At 48.7% G+C, this 24,915-nt stretch overlaps 1 protein-coding gene across 1 annotated transcript in view; it reads right to left on the reverse strand.

Moving 5' to 3' along the window:
• The window catches only part of SAMD4B (sterile alpha motif domain containing 4B), a 38,564-nt gene that overhangs the window by 7,448 nt on the left and 6,201 nt on the right, over positions 1 to 24,915 (reverse strand). Inside the window, exons 2-8 of the mRNA XM_053905959.1 lie at positions 16,941 to 17,343; positions 7,359 to 7,829; positions 2,751 to 2,990; positions 2,079 to 2,188; positions 1,853 to 1,939; positions 805 to 1,147; positions 75 to 160 (exon numbers count right to left, since the gene is read on the reverse strand). Of these exons, the coding sequence (XP_053761934.1) occupies positions 75 to 160; positions 805 to 1,147; positions 1,853 to 1,939; positions 2,079 to 2,188; positions 2,751 to 2,990; positions 7,359 to 7,829; positions 16,941 to 17,136 (1,533 nt within the window). The 5' untranslated portion in view covers positions 17,137 to 17,343. The remainder of the gene's footprint in view (positions 1 to 74; positions 161 to 804; positions 1,148 to 1,852; positions 1,940 to 2,078; positions 2,189 to 2,750; positions 2,991 to 7,358; positions 7,830 to 16,940; positions 17,344 to 24,915) is intronic.

A 24,915-nucleotide genomic window follows, 5' to 3' on the forward strand; every position in this document is an offset into this window, starting at 1 on the left:
ACCACATGAGGGATGTGGACCCTGAGAGGGACAGGGCAGCCCTTCCCTTCTTGGGACTCTAGAGAAGGCCTCACCTCATGAGTCAGGCACTTTTCAATGAGCTGGAGGTAACTGGTGATGTTCTCCTCGTCTGGTCGGGACACCAGCAGCTGGGTGCACACTGTGGGACAGGGGAAAGGAAGGTCGGCCCCAGCACGTCCCCTGCCATAGTCTAGCTCCCCTGGTCCCTGCCGGCCAGCATCGGAGGAAGAGGAAACTCAGGCTGGATGAGCTCTAGCTATGTGCCAAGCACGGCACCTGGCTATCGTTAGGATATAAAAGCCCACCAAAGTGGTACAGAGAAGTTGAATCATTTGCCCCAGGTCACACAGCTAAAATGATATGGACCCAAGTGTAAAATCTGCTATGCCATGCTGCCTTAGGAAAGGCTGAGCCCGTTATGAGTTTCAACATATCCATCTGTGGACTTTAGTTCCTTGTGAAAGAAGCCGTGGGTTTGCCTCGCACCGACTGTACACCACTTCCACCGACACACTGTCCGGTCTTCTGCTCGGGCTGGAGACACTCTGAAGGTAAGTAAAAGTTGTCTCGTACCATCAACCTGGACACACCTGAGGGCAGACGTTCTGCTCTGGACACACTTGCTACTTTGAGTCTCAGCTACTCTCTGAAGTGATCTAGTTCCCAGGGTACTCTAAAAAAGCTGTTCCCACCATTTAACTTGGATTGGATCCCTGACGACTGGTTCACTTGGCTCCCTGTCCCCGAACTTCTTGAGGGGTCTCGGGGGGGGGGGGGTCTCACCTTTGCCCATCACCCGTGTAAACTGGCTGGGGATGTCTCCGTCGGCGACGGGAGCCGGGGCTGGCTCACTGCCATCAGTGGGAGCTGGAGCTGGTGGAGGGGGGTAGCTCTCTGCAGCTGGAGGGTCCTTGGCCTCAGTGCCCTTGTCTGTGCCGGGGTGAGCCAGGGGAGGCTCAGCACCTGGCAGTGGTGGCTCCCCCCGGCTCCCATCCTTGGCAGTAGGGGTGGCGGCAGCGGCAGCAGCCACGGTGGCTTGGAGGACGCTGTAGGCCTTGATGGGGGTGATAATTATCTGCTGCAGCTCCTGCAGAGCGTTTCGCAGATTCCCTCCTTCCAGCACATCCTGAGTAGGGAGGACACAGACAGGGTCACATGCTGACCCCCACAGCTACGTAGAATGACTATACAAGCGAGGTCAGACAGAGATCGGAGAGGGCTGGTGGAACCCTGGGTCCTAGCACTTAGAGAAAGGAAGTAAGGGCACTACACGCTCACACGTACGTACACATCTGCATGTGCATACCCTTCTTCCCCCCTCGAGGTGACGTTCCATGGGGCTCAAGGAGGTCTGATGCTGGGGTCTCAGGGTCCCGCCAAGAATGGGACCAGATTCAGACCCAGAGATTCAGATCAAGACACTGGGGGTGGGGGTGGGAAGCAGAAGTCAAGTGGCAGGAAAAGGGGACAAGGAATGCAAACTGAGGCAGATACGGAAGGGGAGCGAGTGGATGAGAACCAAACGGAAAGAGAGATCATGCACACAGGGAGACATTCAGACATCAGACACCAGAAATACCACTAAGAAATGGAAAAGAGAGGGAACAGAAGGGACTGAGTTAACAAAGTCTGGAGACAAAGACCAGGACAAAAAGGGGAGCCTCTCAGCCACAAGCAAGTGACCCCTGTGATCTGACTTGCTCCTGGCCTCCCTCCCTAGGGCTGGGGCCACTGGACATCAGACCTGAGGGCTGTGAAGGCCCCAAGGGGAGGCTACCCAGAGCCAGTGGGCAGCCGGCTGGCCTTGAAGATGGGGATACCAGGTCCTCACCTTTTCCAGGGACTTGAGGACGCTCTGCCTCTCACGCAGCTTCTGGATGCTGAGGGCTATCTTGTGGCGGGCACCTTTGGTGACATTCTGTGGTAGGGGCAGAAGGGGATAGATACTTTGGGGTGCCCCAACAAGGCCTGAGGACATGCAAGAGGCTTGGGCTTCAAGGGTACTGTCAAAATGCTGTCACCCCCAACACCTTCCCTGATGGTCCCCTTGGCTTCACCTGAGACTCCAGGTGCTGCTCAGTCAGTGTCATCATCTCCTCGTAGCTCATCTGTGAGAAGAGGGCTGCGTACTTGTGCAAGCGGAGGCTCTTGAGCCATGAGGGTACATCTGTGGAAAAGGAGAGCAAGAGGTCAGGAGTCCGGCCCTTGTGACCAGGGCAGAGGGAGGGCTGTGGGGAGGAACCAGGAATAAACCAGAGGCAACATTAAAGATGCAGAAAACTGGGAGGAGTAAGGGGAAGCCAAGGGTGCAAAAGCCACTTCTTCTGCCCAGCCACACCCTTGTAGGTGGCCTTCCCTGACAGCAGGACATCTGACCCTCCTGAGCTGTTCGACTGGATATGTACTAGGATGGCCTCATCGATGTCCCTAAAAGTCTTCCTAGAAGCTCTGTTCCATCGGCTACCACTGCGTCCTGGCTTCCTTGTCAGGCCAGGGTGTCTGAGGGCACGGATTTCTCCCACATCAGACTAGGGCCTGTGGGGATCTCTCTGCTCAGTCTTGAGCCTTAAGGGCAGGGACTCTCTCCTCCCCTCAGACCTGTCCCTGCCTAGGGCAGGGTAGAGGGTGACAGGAAGGTGAAAGTTGGAAGCTTCCAGCTCCCTTCTGTCCTCTAAGCCATGCAGAGGCCTCTCTTCAGAGGGTCCTAGTGCTGCCCTCCCCTGTCATACCTTTCATGCCACTGCCGTCCTCCTGGAAGGTGTTCCGGCTGGAGCCCTGCTCCTCCGTCTGCTCACTGCCAGAGGAGGCCACGCTGCTCTGGGGTGAGAGGGGTGCGTGGTCGGGCGCGGTGAAAGCAGCCCGGGCCCCGAGCTCCTCCGGACTCGGCCACTCACCAGGGGCCTGGGGGCTCGTGGGGATGAGAGACATGGAGCGCTTCAGCGGGCTGGGGTGAATTTGGCAGGGGAGACCTGGCCAGAGGGGGAGAGGCAAGAGGTCAGGCTTGGAGATCTGACCACAGGAGATTGTGCCCCCCTGGTTGGTGCCATGGATGGCCGCTCAGCCCCAGAATCCAACAAGGGGAAGGGACCCTGGGGTGTGAGGGGAACCACCTCCCAGATAGTGCTCGTTCCCTCACTCCCCACACTCAACCCATCGGCAAGCTCTCCGCCACATCTCTGAATCTCTCTACTTCCTCTTCCAGCACCCTGGTCCTAGTCACTGGTGTCCCTTGTTGGAATTACTGCCACAGCCTCCTTATTGGTTTCTTGCCTTCCTTCTTGCCTCCTACAGCCCCATTCACCTCACAGAAGCCATGTTGATCCTTCTAAAAATGCAAATCTGACCAAGTCAATCCCTTCCCTTCACACTGAGCATAAAATTCAAACTCTTCCACATGCCTACAAGGCCTGGCAGGACCTGGACCCTTTGACCTCTCACCTCCCACAGCTCACCTTTCAGTTCAAGCCTTTTTAGCTTTTACTCCCCCACCCCCACCCCCCATTTGTTCTTGGAACACTCAAGCTGTCCAACCTCAGACTTGTGCACTTGCTTTCTTCTTGTCTTCCTGATCTTGGCAGTTGGCTTCCTCAAATCTCATCTCAGGCAAGCATGACATCTCTTCCAAGGCCTTCCTTGACTAGCTGCCCACCACCAATCTTGGTTACTCCATCATAGGACACTTACTTATCTTCTTTACAGCACCCATGACAAACTGAAGTGATCTTACCTAGTTACTTGTTTACCTGCTTATTAACTGTACACCCCCCTGCTACGATACAAGATCTGTGACGGCATCATTGTATCGTCAGTAATTACAGTGGAGCCTGGCCCAGAGGAGCTGCTTCATTAGTATTTGTACAGTAAGTGAATGAACGAAATAAATAAACTGCTTCCTCAACATCCCTGTCATTGGGTCTTACCACCTGCCAAAGTTTTTTTCTGGTACTGAGCTAAAATCAGCCACCCATGAGGCCCAGTGACTCAGGGTGAATCGAGGCCTTCTTCCACAGGATGTTTCACACCCTCCATCCATCCCATTCCTGAGGTAGAAAAAGGGATTCAACTTGATTTGAACCATTCTCAGGACAGGGCAGGTTTCCACGAGCATCCAGACCTTCACATGGAGCTATTCCCCCTGCCTAGCTCACTGCTCTTCCACCCTGCCCTGACAGCCACTTCAGCCTTCGCTCCTCGCTCAAGTGTTACCTCTTCTACGACTCCTTCCTCTGCATTCCCTGGGGCCGTGTATTACTGCCTCAAGCCTAGCATTTACTGCCTCCATCACTAGCCTGCGTCTTGCACTGGACTCTGGGCTCATGTAGAACGGCAACCCCACCCACGCATTTCTGTACTGCCATGACCAGGTGCAGGGTTATGATACGCAAGAGCCCTCAGTTTCATAAAAGCCAAAAAGAGGGCACCTATGGACCTGAGGGTGCCTCTAAGCTTGGCATAGGGAATCCAAAAGTACCCAAAGTCAAAAAAAAAAAAAAAAAAGACAAGGAAACGAAGCCAAAAAACCTCACCCTGGGTAGGTGAGAACATCAAGGCTCAGGGAACAGAAGCCCTTTGCCCCAGTTCCCAGAGCAAGTTTGGGAGGCACAGACCTAAGAACCCTAGCCTTGTTTCTGATGGAAAGGCTGGAATTCCTGCCAGTCCTCCACTGAAACTCAGCCCAGGAAGGACAACCAGCCTGGTACAGGCTCCAAAGCACCTTCCCTCATCTATGACAATATCTATGTTCCTAGCCAGGAAATCACCTGAGGGAAAGGGCAGTGCACTGATAGCCCCCTAAGGCTAGCCTCCACCTCTGCTGTGACCTCTGGGGTCCTCTGCTCAGGGCTCCTTCCAAGGCTCTGGCCTTCCAGAAAATGGCACCTTCTAGGCCCTAGGGGACTTGGTATAGGTTTTTCTTTTTTTCTGTGGCCTGTCTTGGTGCCTATGGCTTCCTCCTCCTTCCCTCTCAGCCAAGAAGAAGGCAGGCAAGGCTGAGAGGGCAGGAAATTATCTTGATTGGAATGATCGTGCAGTTCCCGAGGAGTGCTGCTTGGCCAGGCACTGGGGTGGAGGCCGGCCACAGCATGAGGGCTATAAAAACAGGAATGCCGGCCGGAGATCCAGGGCCTCACGCTCTCCGAGAAACCCTGGTCTGTCCTTGGCAGCACCCCAAACCCACCCTGCCTGCCCTTACAGGCCAGTCCTTGCTGCTCCCCACTCAAAAATATTTTAATGGTTTCCTGTTTCCTGCAACTGCTTGAAATTGAAAAGCTTCACCCTATCCTTCAAGGCCCCCCAGAATGTGGCCCTAATATACTGAGATCTGGGAGTCAAGACAGATCTGCATTGAAATTCTGGCTCTGCCACCTATTAACTTTATGATCCTGGGCAAGTCACTTTATTTGCCCCCTCTGCCTCCGTTTCCAAGTAATGTCCTTGGCACAGGGGCAGGCACATAGTAAACATGGATGTTGGCTACGGCAATTACTCATTTAAATCCCTGCACCTCTCCATCCCAGCCAGACATGTCTGAATACTCCAATTTGCCACCCCGTGCCTTCCTTTCATGCTATGTCCTCTACCTGGAATGCCCAATTCCTTTCTCTCTTCTGGTTCACACCCCCTTTCTGACAATGTTCTCGCTTAGTCCTTTCATAGCTGCTATTCCTATTGGGGGGAGGAAGAAATGTATGGGCACCCTGCATGGTAACCCCTCCCATTGATGAGGTCTGAGCATCTACGGGAGGGTCACTTTTAGGTGGAGGCAATGTAGCAGAGTAGTTACAAGTATGAGCTGTGGAGCCACACTGCATGGATTTCAATGCTGGCTATACCACCTGGGGCAAGTGACTCTTCTGTGACTCAGCCAAAGAATCTGTATGTATAAAGTTCTCAGAACGGCTTTTGGAAAAGACCGAATGCTCAATAATCTTAGCTAGAATGATCATTATTAGTATATTTTCTCCATTTGGACCCAGAAACTATGATGCTCTGAGACTATAAAACAAGGTCTAACACCCTCTGGGTTGCCAGAGTTGCCAGAAATGCCCTCCATCCCTGTTTTCCCTGATTCTTACCAACACCTAGGAGGGAGGCAGGTGGCCAGGACATCCGTATTAAACTGGGGAAAGAAAGATACTCAGGGGACAGAAGGTGTGTACCAGGTGCCACAGAGCTGGGTACCAGAGACCCAGGGTTCACCCCGCCCACTGGCATGGATGACATTTCACTGCCACTCTCTTGACTTGCTTTAGCCAGTACCAGCCAGCCAAAGGGGACCAGCCATCTTGAGGTGAAATCTTGGAAACCTCTCACCTGGAGTCAGGTAATATTATCTCACCAAGTCTTGGAAATCCCGCTTTCCCTTACCTTGTTCATTTCCACTAGTATTTCAAAAACTCACTAGAATACCAGCTCCTACTGCTCACCCCAGCCTCTGGGGTGCTTACCAAGATAGCCCTTTCTAGACCACTTGGTTGGAGAACAGCATTGTGGCCAGAGGTAGGCTCTGGTGTCAGACTTCCCAAGTCTGAACCGTGGCCAGCTCTACTACTTGTTATGTGTGTAACTTTGAATACATGACTTCTCCTCTTTGAATCTCAGTGTTCTCATCTATCGAATGAGGCCGATGATAAGGTTGTGACCAGGATTAAACGAGATCATGTCAGAAAAGTGCTCACAGCACAGTCAATGCTCAACACTACCTACCGTTACTACTACCATATAGAGTGAATTACATCTTATATATAAACAGGCTTACAAACACAGATTTCTCAGAAACGATGCTATTAGCTGAAACCACATCCACAAATCCACCATGTCTAAGCTGGAATGGACCTTAGATTTTGGCCATTAGCTCAATACTTTCAGAGGCCAAGCAGGTGTCAGACATGCCCAAAGGGAGGTGGTGGGGCCAGAGGCCAACTGGGGTACATGTGCAGGGTCTGAAGGGGGTGGACAATATTTAATCCTTCAACCCCATCTTACTGCTGCTATAGGAATACAAGCCTTGAGTTTTCAGATTTTTTTTTTTTTTTTCCCTTTTTAAGAGAAGCTGAAATCTGGAGTTTTAGGGGAAAATTCTCAATTTCTTATGTCACCAAATTTATTTTAAAGCATAAGACAAAACCAAAGTTTCAATGTGTTTGGGCTCAACAAAACAAGTCTGTAGGTCAGATATGGCTTCTGGAATGTCAGTTCACAACCTCTGCACTGCCTCATAAAGCTGAGGCCCAGATAAGTTATGAGACTTGCCCAGGACCAAAGAGCAAGTAAAGAGAGAGAGCCCAGTTTGACCTTTTTCAAGTAGGTATGGCCTCCTGGGACCCCCACTCCCTCACCTGTGTTCGCATTGCTCCCAATACTGTTGATGGCTGGCGGCACTGAGCTGGATGGGTGGAAGGGCACGTGTCCATTTTCCCGGGGTGGCTTGTCCTGCCAGCCTGGCCCTGCCTCCCCAGGGCCCAGCTCTGCAGGGCCCCCCCATTCATCTGAGCCTTGGCGTGAGTGGTAGGTAGGCTCAGGCCGGGTGCGGAAGCCGCTGGCCAGCCGCTCTTCCAGGTGGCTCAGCCAGAGGGCCAGTGCATTGCGGTCCTCCAGTGTGGTGGCCGGGTGGATGAGGGCGTAAGAGAGCAGCTGGCGGCTCTCCTCGATGAAGGCATTGCTCTCGATCGAGTAGGCCAGCACCTTCTGCAGCAGTCTCATGTACTCCGACTTGGCCTCCGTGTTGCCTGGCTGAAGCAGGGGCAGGTGGGACAGCAGGAGGGATACCACCTTCTCTTTGGACTCCTGCTGCCACTGGCTGACGATGGCTACAGAGGGAACAAAAGGGAATGTCAGAGAAGCCAGGGTAGGGGACTCCCTCAGGCTGCTCCCTCGGCTCCAATCTCCTTTCCCTTCTCCCTTCATGACCCCTTGACCTCTGAGCTTGTCCTTCATACAGGTGAGACCAAATGCACTCACCCTACTTCCAGAGTAATTTTTCCTGGTTCCAACACTCCTACTCTCCAATACCTGCTGTGGCCCCCCAATCAGCCAAACTTGCTACTCTGGAATCTGAGCTCCTCCTGCTGTCCCCAGGCCTGCCCTTCTCGTTGTATCCCTGTTCTTTATCTCCATGGCCTCTATCTCCTTTCCCCTATCAGAAGAGCCTCCTCCCTGACAGTGGATGACAATGGAATACGATGGTTAAAAGTCTGGGCTCTGGAATCAGACAGTTTGGACTCCAACTTACTAGCTAGATCTTGGGCAAGTCATCTTGAACCTCACTGCACACAGATTTCCTAACCTGAACAGTTTTGGGGATAATTACAGTACCCAATTCACAGTGTTCCTCTGAGATCCAATAAGCTAATAAAGAATGGAAAGTGGCCAGGCATATAAAAGAATGTATTTACTAAATGCTTGCTGTTTAAGTGGTAGAGACCAGCCTCTAGATTTTCCTCTTCCAATTGGTCCCATTCACGCAGACGGATTTGTCTTCTCAAAAGCACACCAAATGTCATGTTCCTGACCAGGAGCTTCCAATGGCAACCAACAGACTCACGTTCAGGAACTCCTAGCCAACAGCACCTTCATTTTTAGGGCACTCGCCACCTCCTATTCCTCCAGATAAAGATGTGGGATACCCCCACATTCCCCGGGGCTCTCTCCACATCACATGCATCCAAGTTTCCACACTTACACTGAGATCCAAGGCTTGAACCTACAATAATATCTTTCCTCCCATTTGAATTCTGTCTTTTAACGGACTGCCTAAACCTGCCCTCCTCCAGGAAGCCTCACTGGCCAGTCCATGCCACAGTGATCATCTGGTGACATCTCCTTCCCATCCCACAGTGTGAGGGCCTAGATCTGTCTCATGGAGATGAGCCAGGTTTCCCCTTTTGACCCAGAAGGTCACTCCCTAAGTAATAAGGCCCCAGACCAGCCACATAAAGGCGGCCTTGGGAAAGAGCTATTACAGGTCTTCCTTGAAAACCTTGTTACCACTTCTGTGACTAGCTCAATGGACTGCAGGATGGGAGAAAATGCTACAGGGCAAAGGAAACACTTAACATCTGTAGCCCTAAGAAAATGAATCATACACAACTCCCAACTCACCATATAACCGCACATTCTCTTGGCCTGGGACTCTCTGCTCTAAGCTGCCTAAAGAACCTCTGTTTAAGTGTCCAGGGATTCATCTATTCATTCAGAGTCATCAATTCCTGCTATGCCCATAGTACTGGCCAAAATAGAACAGTAATACTACACAATAATAATGATAATGAATAGCATTTATTGAGCACTTACTATATTCCAGACACTATGCTAAGAACCTCACCTCAACTCTTTTTAACATTGCCATCTTATGTCTGCCCCTCCCCCGCTCATGCTCTTTCTCTCTCTCAAATATAAACAAACATTAAAAAAAATTAAAAAACAAAAAAAGGGGCACCTGGGTGGCTCAGTCAGTTAAGCGTCTGACTTCGGCTCAGGTCATGATCTCGCAGTTTGTGAGTTCGAGGCCCACATCAAGCTCTGTGCTGACAGCTCAGAGCCTAGAGCCTGCTTCAGATTCTAGTCTCCCTCTCTCTCTGCCCCTCCCCTGCTCATGCTCTGTCTTTCTCTCTCTTTCTCTCAAATATAAATAAACATTAAACAAACAAACAAAAAACATTGCCATCTTATGGATGAGGGACTAAATTTCAGGAGGTGGAATCACTTTCTCAAACAGACAGAGCCAAGATCTGAGCCCAGGTCTGTCAGCTTCCAGAACTGGGAGAAACGTTTACCAACAACACTATACTAGTTCTTCAATGCCAAATCTCTTGTTCTCCACCCCCTTCCCCCTCCGCCATCCTTGGCTTTCCTGATCTCATGCAGGACCTACCACTCAAGGCTAGGAAACCTTGTTGAACCAGCTTCCCATGACTACAAGGCTGTCTCTTAGGTCATCTCCATATCTAAGGATGTTTCCAAGGTGGGACAGGCCTTCCTGACTTGAGGAAGCCTTCACTTTTCCCACCCTCCCACCTCCACATGGCACTAGATCATATAGGAATGAATACCCTGGTACCCCATTCCCCTGGCTTAATCCCTGAGTTTTTGGCTCTTGATGAGAAGAAATAGCGTGATGAAGATTAAGGACAGAAAGTCAAAGACTTATATCCCAGCTGTGTTATGCAGTTGCCTGGGCAATACATTTCCTCCTCTGGAAAGGAGGGATTACAGGTCTGCTGAGAGGATTTAGGGAGACAGTGCATGTAAAGCACCTGACAGAGTCTGCCCACAGTAAGCACTCAGTATGACTCAGTGATTGGTGTTTTTCTCCCTTCTCCTCCAACAGTCAGCCTACTCCTTCCAGCCCTACCCTGACGTTCTCAATCGCTGTTGTTTAGGCCTTACAGAGTAGCCAGAGGCATCTGGGACAGAGAGAAGCCTTGTCTAGTCCCTCCCCCACCCCAGGATACTGCCAGGACCCCAGGGCTAAGGGACACAGCTTCTCCTCTGGTACTGCCAGGGGACGTGACAGAACAGCCCCAAGGGTTGGGCTCAATGAAGGACCTTGTTCTACCATGGAGAAAGGAGAGAGTGGTTTTGGACGACTGGAGGCTGACCCTGGGGAAATGTGTGCTCATGTGTCTGTGTAGCGGTGTGGTGGGGAGGGCGGGCCTCCCATGACTGGGAAGCATCAGTGAGCACTGGATCTGGTCCAAGGAATTTGCGCAGCCTCAGGCCCCTTGGGGTGAGCCCAGCTGGGGCTGCAGATGACGGGTGGGGATGAAACTTCGTTTCCTGCTCAGATCAGAAAAGTCTGGCCCAGAGTTGGGGCACAGTGGGGGCCCAATGAATACCTGCAGAATTGAACCCAGATGGTCTCCTAGAAGGTAGTGGTGTCTATGAGTGTATAGCGTGCCCTCTCGAGGATCCCCTGACCTCAGGTGACCCTGTTTCATATCCTAGCAGAGTATACTGAGTAAGGGCACAAGTTCAACAGGCAAACTTGCCTGGATTCAAAATCTACCTCTGCTTCTATGAGCTAGGTCAACATATTTGTGGGCCAGTCCTTTAACCTCTCGGAGCCTGGTCTCCTTTTCTGTACAGTGGGGGTAGTAAAAGCCACTATGTCACAGGGTTGTTGTAAAGGTTCAATGAGACAATCATGCAAAGCACCTGACATGTGTTAAGTACTCCTGTCATTTTAAATGTTATTGTCATCGCTTTTGGTTGAAGATCTAGAGCCCACGCTGTTTCAGGGCTGTGGGGAGCAAGTAATATGGGAGGGCACATCTGGGACTCCCCCTTAAGATTCCCAACAGGGGTGGGGGATTTCGTGCAGTTATTTACCAAAAACAGACATATCTCTGGTTCCTCTGAGCTAGACGTACAACAAGCAATGATGAAATTCTGGAGGTGGGCGGATGGGGGAGGGGGCTGGGAATGCCATGATGCCAATGGCTGCTTCTCACCAAGCTGCAAACCTGGATTCTGCAGGCACGGAGAGGGCCAGAGACACTGTGCATGAGTACCCTCCTTGGCCAGGTGACCAGAACTAAATAGGTCATGACCCTGGGTCCTGGCAAATCATAGGAGCCAAATATATCTTGGAGACTGCCACAGAGCAAATCCATTTTTACGTGCTGGGCTGTTGCAATAATCGTGGCAGCCTCAGGCACTAGTCACAGGGGCTGGGGTTTGGCTGCAAACATGCCCTTCTCTATCTCACCCCAGCTCACACAAACATGGGGGAGGGCCAGGGGGCTCACATTTTTGTTTGATGAACTGTGTCAGTAGAGCTTTAAAGGGAGGGTGGAGGCATGAGAGTTGAGCTCTGGTGACTCATTCAGCCACGGCCCCCTCCTGACCTCAGTTTCCCCACCCAGATTCAGTAAGCCAGATAGGGAGGAGCTTAAACCTGCTGGATACAGGGACTCTGACTCAGAGGACAGGAGGAGGAAAGAAATGCAGGAAATGTGGCCTAGGAAGCTGAAGGACCTGGGAGGGAAGGGGATTTCAGCTTCTCTGGCTCTATTCTTTTGGTCCAAGTCAGCATCAGGAGGAAAGAGAGGACTAGTATTACTGTTACAGCTCCAAACAGGCAGGGAAGACAGCACTGGGAGAAGCAACAGGGATGACAACAAGGGGTAACCTGGGGCCTCTCTTTCCTGTTCCACAGACCCTTAGGGTATTGCTTTTCTGTTCCTGGGTATTGTTTCAGATTCTGCTTCTATGAAACCAATGCTGGCTGCCTGGGTTTGGGGGACTTCCTTAAACCCTCCCAACTGCTTGAGAGGAAGAGCCCAGACCAGATTCCCCTTCTACAGCCCCAACTCCCCACTCCCAGCAGGCCACCACCTTCCTGGTCAGTATCAGCGTCAGTATCAAGACAAGTGGTTCTCCACTGGATGCACGCAAGAGCCAACTAGGGAGCTTAAAAAATATTAGACTCGCTGGGGATAGGACCCAGGCCTCAGATTATTTTTATAGAGTCTCTGAGTGATTCTGACATGAAGCCAGGGTTGGGACTCACTTGCCTAGATCAAGCCGTCTGTACTCCCTGCCTTTTTTTTTTTTTTTAAGTTTATTTTATTTGAGAGGGAGGGAGAGAAAGAGTGTGCAACATGCAATGAGCAGGAGAGGGGCAGAGAGAGAGAGAGAGAGAATCCCAAGTAGGCTCTGTGCTGTGCTGTCAGCGCAGAGCCTGATGCAAGCCTCAATCACACAAACTGTGAGATCATAACCTGAGCCGAAATCCAGAGTCAGATGCTTATCGAACTAGCCACCAGGTGTCCTATCTGCCCATTTCTTTCTTTCCTTCCTTCCTCCCTCCGCCCCTCCCCCACTTTTTTCTTTTCAAAAGAGAGTGAGCGCAGGGGAGAGGGGCAGAGAGAGAGAAAGAGAGAATCTTAATCAGGCTGTACACTAAGTGTGGAGCCTGACACAGGGCTCGATCCCACAACCCTGGGATCATGACCTGAGCCAAAATCAAGAGTTGGAACACTCAACTGACTGAGTCACCCAGGCACCCCCATCTCATAAAATATTAAGAGCTATTCCTTTAGAAAAATGTGCTGAGCCCCCAAAGTTATACGCTTGGCTGTGGCTCTACCTTCTTTGGTACATTATTTCAGAGCCCAAGAGGCACTTGGAGAGTATCTAGAACAACCCTCTCACTGTCCAGATATGGATCCTCAGGCTCAAGAGGGGTGGAACTGGTCCAATGCACAAGAGGTTTTAGTGGCAGAGTTGGATCTAGAACTCCTGGATGTTCTGATTCCTATTCTCATGTCCTGTAACAAATGAATCATCCAGCAGAGCATCATCTCTCAAACTGTCTAGTCAGCAGAAGAACTTGGATACGTGTTCCCAGGCCCATCCCCTCAGGATTCTGATTTCAGGGGTGGAGTCAGGGTTGGGGGGGTGGGGAGGCTGGATTTTAAGAGTCACTTCCCTCCCACCAGGTGATGTGGACAATGACGCAAGTTTGGGAAACACAAGGGAATGGGAAGCCCATAACAAACAAGGGAAGAGATAAAGTCAGAGGGTGCACAGTTCCTCCCACAAAGTAGGCCTCTAGGCCCAGGAAGAAGCTACTTCCTTCACAAATAAGGCAAGGGGGCTGTTCTACTTGAGGGAGGGACCGAGACAGGAGACACAGGCCTCCTTAGTCTTGGAGCCCCCATGTATATTATTATTATTATTATTATTATTATTTTAATGTTTATTTATTTTTGAGAGAGAGCAAGCAAGTGTGCACGCAAGCAGTGCAGGGGCAAAGAGAGGTGGGCAGAGGATCCAAAGCAGGCTCTGTGCTGACACCAGTGAGCCCAATGTGGGGCCTGAACTCAGAAACTCCAAGATCATGACCTGAGCTGAAGTCGGATGCTCAACGACTGAGCCACCCAGGTGCCCAGGAGTCCCCATGTCCATTAAGAGTCATTTAACGGTCTGTAGAATTTGCCTCTGTGACCACTTCTCTCTCTAGTCATGCTCTGCTCTAGTCCTGGCAGGTTTCCTGCTGACTCTGATATACACCATAGCCCTTCTAAGTTTTCCCTACCTCTCCATCTAAGTACCAGCTTGTTATATATTCTCGCCATCTGACCTGGGGCTGCGGCTGAAGACCTTGATTCCTATTTTCATTCATCAGTGAATTCGTTCCACATCAATTCTCAACCCTGGCTAGGCATTACCCCCAAATCCCAGTGCAAACCATCTGGGATGAGCATCAGGTTCTTGGTATAAAGGGTGCCGTGTCTTTTTAAGGCGATGTGGTAACAAGGCATCTTTCACATCCACATCACTTCAAACTAGCAGTTCCACAGAATTCTAGGAATTTATCTTAGAGATGCTTAAAGGGTACTCATCGCAGCACTGTTTGTATGAGCGAGACCAAACAGACCATAAAGTAGAGCCTACTGGTCAGGAGCAAGAGCTCTAAAATCAAATTCCAGTTCCACCTGTGACCAGTGGTATGACCCAGGGCAAGTCACTAAACCTCTCCAGACCTCAGTCTACTCATCTATAAAATGAGGGAACAGTAAGACTACCTTACAGAGCTGTTGTGAAGACTAAATGAGTAATAAACGTAAAGAATTGTTTGATTCCCAGGTAGGCCTCTATAAATACCTATTCTTCCCATTATGCAGCCATTAACAATGAGGCATATACATGTGTGCTGAATATGAAATGATCTTCAAATTACACTGTTAAATGAAATTGGTTAATATACACAGTGTTCTACTCCATATATTAAAATGATCTGGGCGCCTGGGTGGCTCAGCTGGTTAAGCAGCCAACTCTTGGTTTCAGGGCTTTGCGCCGACAGCGTGGAGCCTGCTTAGGATTCTCCCTCTCCCTCTCCCTCTCTCTGCCCCTTCCCTTACACATGCTCTTTCTCTCTCAAAATAAATAACTAAATAAACTTAAAAAAAAAAAAAGATCAAAACAGGGGTGCCTGGGTGGCTCAGTCAGTTAAGCATCCAACTTCAGCTCAGGTCATGATCTCCAGGCTCGTGGGTTCGAGCCCCATGTCAGGCTCTGTGCTGACAGCTCAGAGCCTGGAGCCTGCTTCGGATTCTGTGTGTCCCTCTCTTTCTGCCCCTCCCAAACTCGTACTCTCTCTCTCTCAAAAACAAATAAAACATTAAAACATTTTAAAGAAATGATCAAAATAATGAAAAAGCTGAAGGGAGACTATGTGCATACTCATACATCACAGAATCTCTCACAAAACATACACCAATTGGGAAGATGGAAGTATGGAAGGGAGGAGATCTCACTTTTTACTTTTCATAGGGTTTGATTTTACAAGTTTTGAAAACAAATGCAAAAATTAAACACGCTCTAATAAATAGAATAAACACCACTGGTGATTCTGAGATACAGACAAGATTGGTACTTAGTGCTCATCCAACTGCCTTCACAGGATGGGGTGGCAGGGAAGTGTGACAAAGCTACATAAGAAAACGGCCTGTCCCACAGGAGCCCTACTTGGGGGCACAGCCATACCACAACCAAGAACTCCTGCCACCGATGTCAGAGCAGAGATGAGCCCTCCCTGGTGTGGAGGAGTGTGAGGCTGCTGAGCTCTGAGCCTGCTGTAGTCTTGCTAGATTCTTGCTCTCACTGTCTGCCAGACTGGGACTTAAAGCCGGTGTGAGTCCTGGACCGAGGAGCCACCTCACCCTATAACCATGGTGCTTCTCTGACTTATACGTAAATATTCGGAAAAATAAAGGGGATTGTTACGAAGGCAATGGGCCTGGGGAGATGAGGGAAGCCAGGCAACTCTGTGGCTCCTAGCAGCCCATGTGGATTTCCTTACCTATGAAATGGGGAAAATAACAGTACCAATTTCATGGGGTTGTGAGGACTAAATGAGTTATTCACAATAAAAACAATTGACATTTACTGAGTGTTTACTACATGCCAGGCACTGTTCTCAAAGCTCACAATGACCCTAAAATGTAAGCATAGTTACTATCTTGGTTTTAGAGAGGAAGAAACCAAGGCTCAGAAAGTTACTTTGTTATATTGCAAATGACAGACCTGGGATCTAACCCTAGACAGTCTGACCCTAGAGACACTAAAAAACACTGCTTTCCAAGTTAGTATATAAGTACAGCCAGTACTTGGTGTGTTGTAAGGGCTTAATGTGAGCTATTATTATGGGGGAGAAGGTGGGAAGGGTTTGGATGCACTGACACGGAGCCCCTGCGTCCCCTTTCCAGTTAGCTTCAAGTACGCACGAAATGTCCTCTTCTCTGGCCTCCATCTCTCTCACCCATCACTGAGGTCAACAGCTCTCCATCCCGCCCTGTGGAAGCCTACAGGCCAGAATGGCTTCAGCAGTGTGCCCTGAGAGCGTTCTCTGGCCTGACTCCTGTCTATGACTGGAGCCCCTGAGAGAGTTCTAGAGAAGCCTGGCTCACCAGGCTCCTGGTACACACTCTACTGAGTGCTTAGGGAACTGATACGGACTATACCTAAATTCAAAATTCTCTTGAAGCTATTTATGCCTTAAGTCCAACCTACCTTTGTGCCTACAGAACAGTTTAAGATTACTTGTGAATTTCTAAAATTCTCTCCTAGCTCTGGTGTCCCAGAGCTTGAGAAATGACTTATTTGTTCAGCTTCCAATCCACTTTCATAAGTAATGACCTTAGTCCCTTCCTCTCAGTCGCCCAGACAAGCCACCCTACATAGCTCTTCCTCTGCTATAGGTTGTTTCCAGTTTGCACTGCCATCCGCCAGTAGCCCCTCATTTCATGCCTGAGGATATCTGGCAACAAAGCCCCAGGAGACTAATGATGATGACTTGGGAGGTCAGGGACTCCCCCTCCACCAACAAGCTGAGAACCCACATTTCTCAGCACATTGTGGGGTGGGCCTCCTCAGCCCTCCGATATCTGCTCCTGTTCCGGGTGGAGACTCACCGGCACTGTTGGCCTCCGACTCTAGCAGGTGGATGTCATTGCAGTCCGCCAGCGAGTGCTCCAGGCAGAGCTGCAGGAACCGGGCCTGGGTGCGAGTGACCCGCTTCAGAAGTGACAGCAGGGCCACCGTCTGCTCACACTCATTCCAGCCCTTGAACCAGCCAGCGAGGATGCCCACCTGGTCGCGGAACATCATGGTGCCGGGCCTGGGGCCAGGGTGGGGGGGACGGCGGTGGCGAGGGCCAGCGCCGTCACATGGTCTCGGCTCAGAGCTCCTGTTACCTCTCCCCTGAGGGCCAGGGCTTGAGGACGTTCCCTGGCGTGGTGGCAACGGGTGGTAGGGGGAGGAGGAAACCTGCTCACATCGGGGGAGGTCTTGGTCCAGCCACACCTCTCCAGGCTCCTAGAAAAGGAAGGAAGGTGGTCAGACAGAATGAAAGGGCTGGAACTGGCCTGGTGAATGCAGGTTGAGAGGGTAAGGAGGCTTTATGCCTTCCTCTCCTAGGGTGTCTGCTCTGCTGAGCTCCTGGGAGAAAGAGGAAGCCAACACCAGACACTAAACCAACTTTCCCACCAATCTCCAGATGTAGAAAAAACACCTGATTGGGACTCAGCAAGACTAAGGAGAAGAGGTCGCCCCTCAGTCCTAGCTATCAAAGGGCCAAAGGAAGCAGAATTAAGTTGGTAGGATTTTCCAGCAATGGGAAATAGGAGAGGCTGCACACTACAGGGAAAGATCTGAATTAATGGAAACCTGGCCTTATGTGACATGTGACCCCCAGCACATGCCCTGACCTACCTCTTCTGAGAGTGGGAAAGAGTGGTTGCTCACCTGCTAAGAGGACTCCATGGAGTTTATGTATGTCAATCTAAGACTCATAAAGCTAGGATGTGAGTGGGTGGTGACCTCAGTGGAGATCTCGAGTATGCAGATAGCTAAGTGATCAGTAACTGCCTGGGTGCCCAAAGGTAGGGGCATGGACAAAGGCTTTTTCAAAGATTTGGGGGAATCTTACCTCCTTCAACCCAGCTCTGCCACTCTGGAAAAGGTGCAGCTCTGATCTCTAAGATCCCACTCATCTCTGCTCTGAGGTGAGACTCCCCCAGACCTCTTCTTCATTCCTCTGAAGGCTACTCCTGACCCAAGTCCCCTGGCTTCCAAAGATGCCTGTCATCCAGACTCCTAAGAGCACGGAGGATGCCAACTTGAGAAGGGTCACATCCAAAGTAAAAAACTCCCAAGCTAGAAAGTGTTCAAATTCCTCTCTTGGATGGGAACGACACAGGAGCTGTGTTAACTGGGCAGACAACAGGACTATTCTTCAGTGGACTGATTTCTGGACACTACTCTGAAGCCTTTAAGTGTCTCGAGCTCCAGGTCTCTACTCGCATTTCCTGGTCTGTCCCACAACCAGTGCCTTGGCTCTATCCCCAAACCACATTTGGCTCCACGGACTGAGAACTCCACACAAAGACCCACTGAACTTGCTGGGCTCATGTCTTGCCACCTCCCTGAACTTCCATCCTCTTGCTGAAGAGCGCTGTGAGGTGCATCTGACAACGGCTATGACTCACCTGGCAGATCCTCTCTGGGACACCTGAACAAAGCAAACTGACCCAGATGTCAATCCCTTTGCATATAAGGGCAAGTGTAGGGGAAAATGAAATCTTTTTAAGTTTATTTACTTTTTTGATTAATCTCTACACCCAACGCGGGGCTTGAACTCAAGACTGTGAGATCGAGTTGCATGCTCTTCTAACTGAGCCAGCCAGGTGCCCCAGAAATCTTTTTATTATTTTTTATTTTTTTAAATTTATTTTGAGAGAGAGAGATGGAAAGATAGAGTGAGCATGCATGTGCAGAGTAGGGGCTGAGAGAAAGGGAGAGAGAATCCCAGGCAGGCTAGGCTCCCGCAGCACAGAGTCCAATGCGGGGCTCGATCTCACAAACTGCGAGATCATGACCTGAGCTGAAATCAAGAGTTGGACGCTTAACAGACTGAGACACCCAGGCGCGCCAAGACATCTTTAAAAAGGAATCAAATGTTGCTCCTGGCTTAAAATCCTCCAATGATTTCCTAAACTAAACCTAAACTAAAACTGAATGGATCTTGGTCTACAGGTCCCTGGAAGACTCCTGTGGCCTCTCCAATTTCATCTGGTACAAGTTTTCTATTCACTAGAACTCTTTCTTCAGACCTATTTATGGTTGGCCCCTACTTGTCACTCAGGTCTCAGCTCAATGTTACTTCCTCAGAGAGAGCTTCCCTGACTATCGGATTTAAGGGGTCTGTCACACTATTTAGGCTATTTCTTCTATATAATTTGACACCCTCAGATATTATTTATGTTTGTTATTTCTCTTTCCACCAAAAAGCAAGCTATATGGTTACCCAGTGCCCAGAATGGTGACTGGCATACAGACGGTTTTCAGTATGTATTTGCTGAAAGAATGAATAAATAAGGTGAGCATGGAAGCCACAATTGGGATTTCTACAGCCCCGGAGAAGATGACAGAAGGAATAGCCCATAGGATGGGAAACAGACTTGGAAACTCTGTCCTAAGAGAAGTTTGAAGGCACTGAGGAAATTTCCCCGGTGGAAGAGAAGACTTAGAAGGAATGATATAGCTGACTTTGAATATCTGAAGGGGTAGCACACAGGAGAGGAATTAGATTTGTTCTTTTACTCCAGAGGAGAACCAGGGTGGATGGCTCTAAGTGAGAGGGGACATGGGAAATGTTGAGAGTCAAGAAAATTCAGTTCTAGTCTTGCCCTAGACACTGATTCACTTTGACCTGGAGCTAGTCCGCTTCCCTTCTCTACAATGTGTAAGATAAGGAGTCAGACTGGATCAGACACGACAAATGGGTTTTACCTCACAGGCTAACTCCCAACGACTGGTAGTGGCTGGTTGGGGCACTATGGTGTGAAGGATCCAGAAGAAATGAAGCAACAGGAGTATCCATCAAAGGGCAAGGATTAATCAACTGGGGCACACCTCATACAAAGAGATATTACATAGCTATTAAAAACATGCTTGATTCTGATAGCATACAAAAAACATAGCACGTTTACATCTATATATAGTGTTTGATCTTTCACCACCAACCTGCAGGGCTGATCATAAGCTCCATGGTAATACATACAATACAATGCCATTTTCATAAAAAGAAGATAAAAAGCCATACAAAAATCCTTACACACCTCATTATATCTACATGTGTATGTGTATAGAGAAATGTGTATAAAGACACACCCTAGGCCGTTCCCATTGGTTTACCTCGGAGAGGAGGAATTATTAACAGTCTCTTTATGTAACTTTGTAGCACGTCACTAGTTGCAAGTAAACACGTATTACTTCTATAATTTTTAAAGAATTTAAAAAAAAATTTTTTTAAGGCTGCATTCTACTATCTGGCTCAGTGAGAAAGAATACTGTGACTGATTATCAATGTTTGCCCTGGATGCAGGATGGATGAGTGGTAGTTCACATGCCTGAAAAATCAGTTTCTCTTCCTACCTCCAACATTTTGTGGATTTCAGCCCTAAGGAGACAGCATCTGCCTTAACATAAGGAAGAATTTTAAAATAATATATCTATCCAAGAATGGAACTGGCTGCCACGTGAGGAGGTAATAGCTCCCTGGCTGCTGGAAGTGGTCAAGTGGAGGCTACATGAACATCCCTTGGGAGTGGGAGGGATTCCTTCACTGGGTGGCAACTCATAGGATAGAAGGACATGTTACTATTTCAGACAGAACATTTGTGACGAGAGGTTTGATATGCTAACAACATGTACGGCAAAAAGATGACCAAATCCACAAAGAGACCAAAGTTGTGCACACTCTTTCCCATAAACTTTTTCTGGGTTGTTAGTTTTCCAAAGCAACAGCACTGTGCTTCCCAAATAAGCTGACGACCAGAATCTTCTCCCAAGCCAAATGCTATAAGCAAAGGTTTGGGACAGAGCGGGGTCTCAAATATGACACTTATTAAGTCCAGGTTTTGAATGAAGCAGGCTGGGGAGGACTATGGTGAGGTAGAAAGCACATACCCTATCTAAAGGGAGAAGTCATGATTTTAGCTCTGATCAACTGCTACCATGTGGGAATGTGGGTCCAGTGTTGTTAGGTTTTAGATTTTTTTTTTTTTTAAGGGGAACCGAAAATCTGGATTTTTAAATAAAATTTCCCCTATTTTTAAATATTGGAAACTAATTCACGTTAAAATAGCAACAGTGAACCACCATGAGGAACAAACAAAGCACGTGGCCTGCAGTCCTTGGACCAGATGGACACACACTGGGAAAAGACCAGAAGTCTGTGAACTGTCCTTCCCTCAGGCCTCTCTGGTTTATACCTTCAAGCTGCCCAGTTGTTCAGGGAACATGACTGGCAGAGAGGATCTAGTGCCCAACAATGGCTGTGACAGTCCTCAGTAAACACTGGGGGCTTCAGAGAAACAAACAGTTGCTTTTAGGACAGGAGAAGGATGCTGGGTATTTGTTCTGGATGGTGACTAGAGAGGAGAGTGATATGGCTTCTTCCGTCAAAGGGCCAGAGGTCCCCGGCTACCTCTTTTCCTGGGTGGTTGGCAGCAATGAGAAGGGGAGACCTCGGTTAGTGACATGGGCCAGGAAAGAGGCATCACGCTGACTATTCCAAGGCACCTTACACTGTGAGGGATTTTGGTGGATCTGCTGCCAACCATCCATGCCCATCTTCTGATACCAGCCCCTGAGTTCCCTTTGGAAAATTAACTGTCTTCCTTGGCTCCAGAAGTAGACATGGCAAGTCCACTGGTCAAGGAAAGTCTTCACTGGACTTCTGCTGGCACCATTGAGGAAAAGAAGTTCTCCATTGGGGTTGCTGAGATTATACATCTCCTGATGTTACTGGCTGCCCCTTCGGCTACCTCAGTGAGAGTCTGCCTCAGAATGAAGCCAACACAGATGAAAGCAGAGTCAAGAGATGAGGGGACAAAGAGGGAGACCTGTTCACATCTGAAGATCTGGATCCAACCTAGTCAGACTGAAGCCACCTCACTCCAGACTTTTCAGTTATATGGACCAATAAATTCCTTTTGGGCTGATGCCAATTTGTGTTTCTATCACTTGAAGTTGGAAGAGCCTTGACTGCTCCCATACAAAAACAGAATTCACCACTGCTCTGATCTCTTTGTCTTTGTGCGACAAAAAAAATGACTCCCTACCTTTGAGGAAAGACACTAGAGGGGAATTCCAACGGAAAAGTTCTCAAACAGCCCAACTTACTGCTGCCATATTTGCTCTCTAAGGGACCAAGTAAGCTTCTGTGGAAGCATCTACCAATCCTGGAGGGTGGAAAATAAAGCCAACATTGGCTAAGAGGTTTTAGGAAAAATTACTCACTAGGCTCCCTTCATTGGCTTCAAACAAGAAGCAGCCCACAGATAGGAGGTGCCTCTGGAGCCAGCTCTCCTCACTTGGAACCAGCACCGTGGAGTCAGATGTAGCTGAAAACGGGGCTCTCCTGCTGACACTTACTTGCTGTGTTGACCTTTGGCAGGTAACTCAGTTTCTTCCTCAGTGAGGCTGGTTATAAGAATGAGGTGAAACAATGTACGTAAAAATACCTACCATGATGCTTGGCAGGTCTTCATATACCATATACCGTGTCATGTGCCAGGCCCTATGCGAACAGCTTTCTGTGGGTGAGTTCATTTAATTCTGAAAATAATACATACGCTATACCTTACACATATACGTGACATACGCGTATATTACACGCACACATGCACATATACATGTATAACACTATTCTCATTTTATAAATGAAGAAACTGACACACAGAAAAGGTTAAGTCACTTGTCCAAGGCTACACACAGCTAAGCTGAGATTTTCAAGGCCAAACAGTCTGGTTTTAGAACCCTTGCTTGTTCCTAAGAATATTATAGCCTCCTGTAAATTCCCTTCCATTGCCTAGAAAAGTTGGGTAACAGGTACACCCATTAATGCCAACATCTCTGGATGAATAAGGGGGTTCTATTAGCCTTCCTACCCATTCCTAGCCCTTCTACAGCACACGCCTAGGCCTTTGAGAAACTCATACTTCATGAACAAGGTAATAGGTTAGTTACCTAAGATTAACTCACCATCCTGACCTGAGCAAGAACAAGAGAATGTCAGATGCCAAGGGAGCTCAACTTCTCTTTTGTAAAAACTAACCATTATTTTCCGAAACTCCTGAAATATGTACACAAAATATGCATACTATTGCCTCAGCTAAGAATGAGGCTTTTGTATGAACAGTCCTGGGGAAGGGAGGGAGAGGAGTGGAGAAGTCAGGGGGGCCTCCCGGAAGATAAGCATAGCCTAGGAAGCTGTGGGAAACCCTGGAGTAGAGAAGCTGGTTCCCTCTCCCCTTGCCCCCATGTATTGCTCCCTTTTACTCATCCCATGCTTATAGGTGTTGACCCTTCCCCACTAAAACTCTATCTTTAGCTCTTCCCTTTCTCTATACTTGTATCCTCTCACTTGGATGTAATCAACTCCTATAGATTCAACTATCATCTCTCTGTGGACAACAAAGAATTTCTTAAGTCATCTTTGACTCCTTTTTCTTCCATACGTTCTAGTCGTCTGGTCTCAATAATTCTTTTTTCTTAACGTTGGCTAAACATGCTATCCTTTTTCTTTCCCAAAACTCAAGTGGCTCTGGGACCAGACTGTCTGGGTTGGAAACAGAATCCTTCCACTTACTACCTGTGTAACTTTGGGCAAATGATTTCACCATGCTGTGTCTGTTTTCATTTGTAAAATGGTTTTAATAACACTACCGACTTTCATAGAGTTGTTAGCTATTATCATCATCTTGTCACCAATCCCATCAAGTCCTGTTTTCTCTATACACCAAACATATCTATTTCTCTTATTTTTTACTACCATCACCATATTCAAGTCACTATCCTTTCTCATCTGGACCAATGTAATGCCTCCTAATCCACCTCCTGCTTCCATTCTTACCCTTGTTCTCCTTGCAGAAACCAGTGAACATTCTTAAACAAACAAAAAAACCCAAAAAACAAAAAAAAAATCCAATCATGTCACTGTCTTGCTTTAAAAACCCTTTAACAGGGGCGCCTGGGTGGCTCAGTTGGTTGAGCATCTGACTTAGGCTCAGGTCATGATCTCGCAGTCTGTGAGTTCGAGCCCTGCGTTGGGCTCTGTGCTAACAGCTCAGAGCCTGGAGCCTGCTTCAGATTCTGTGTCTCCCTCTCTCTCTGCCCCTCCCCCGCTCATGCTCTGTCTCTCTCTGTGTCAAAAATAAATAAACATTAAAAAAAAATTAAAAACCCTTTAACAGCTTCCCAAGTCTCTTAAGTGAAAATATAAATTCCTTACCATGGCCTACAAGGCCCTACATGATCTAGCCTCTGTCCCCTCTCCCTCACACTTGTCTCCTTGTTGTTCCTTGAACACATCTCAGGGCTTCTGCCCTTGTGACCCCCCTACCTGAAGTTCTTCCCCAGATCATCACATGGCTGGTTCCCTGTCTTCAATTAAATCTGGATTCCCGTGTGCCCCAATCTTCCTCATCTCCCCAGTAAAGAGTTTTTGGTCTGAAACACTGAAATCAAAGGCTGCAGCTCTTCCAGAAACGCTTAGATTTTAAGATCCATGGGGGAAGGAAAGACTGTGACTGTATTATTCACTGCCATATATTTAAAAAAAATTTTTTTATTTTATTTTAGAGAAAGAAAGAGAGAGCACATGAGTAGGGGTGAGAGGGAGAGAATCCCAAGCAGGTTCCATGCTCAGCGTGGGGCCTGGAGCTCAATCCCATGATCTTGGGATCATGACCTGAGCTGAAATCAAGAGTCAGATGCTCAACCGACTGAGCCACCCAGGTGCCCCATTACATTTTCAATTCCTAACCTAGCACCTGGCACATAGCACATCCTGAATAAAATATCTGTGAAAAAAATTTCCAC

This window comes from Panthera pardus, unplaced genomic scaffold (genome assembly GCF_024362965.1).
Source record: "Panthera pardus isolate Hobbes unplaced genomic scaffold, ASM2436296v1 HiC_scaffold_18, whole genome shotgun sequence".
Taxonomy (NCBI): domain Eukaryota; kingdom Metazoa; phylum Chordata; class Mammalia; order Carnivora; family Felidae; genus Panthera; species Panthera pardus.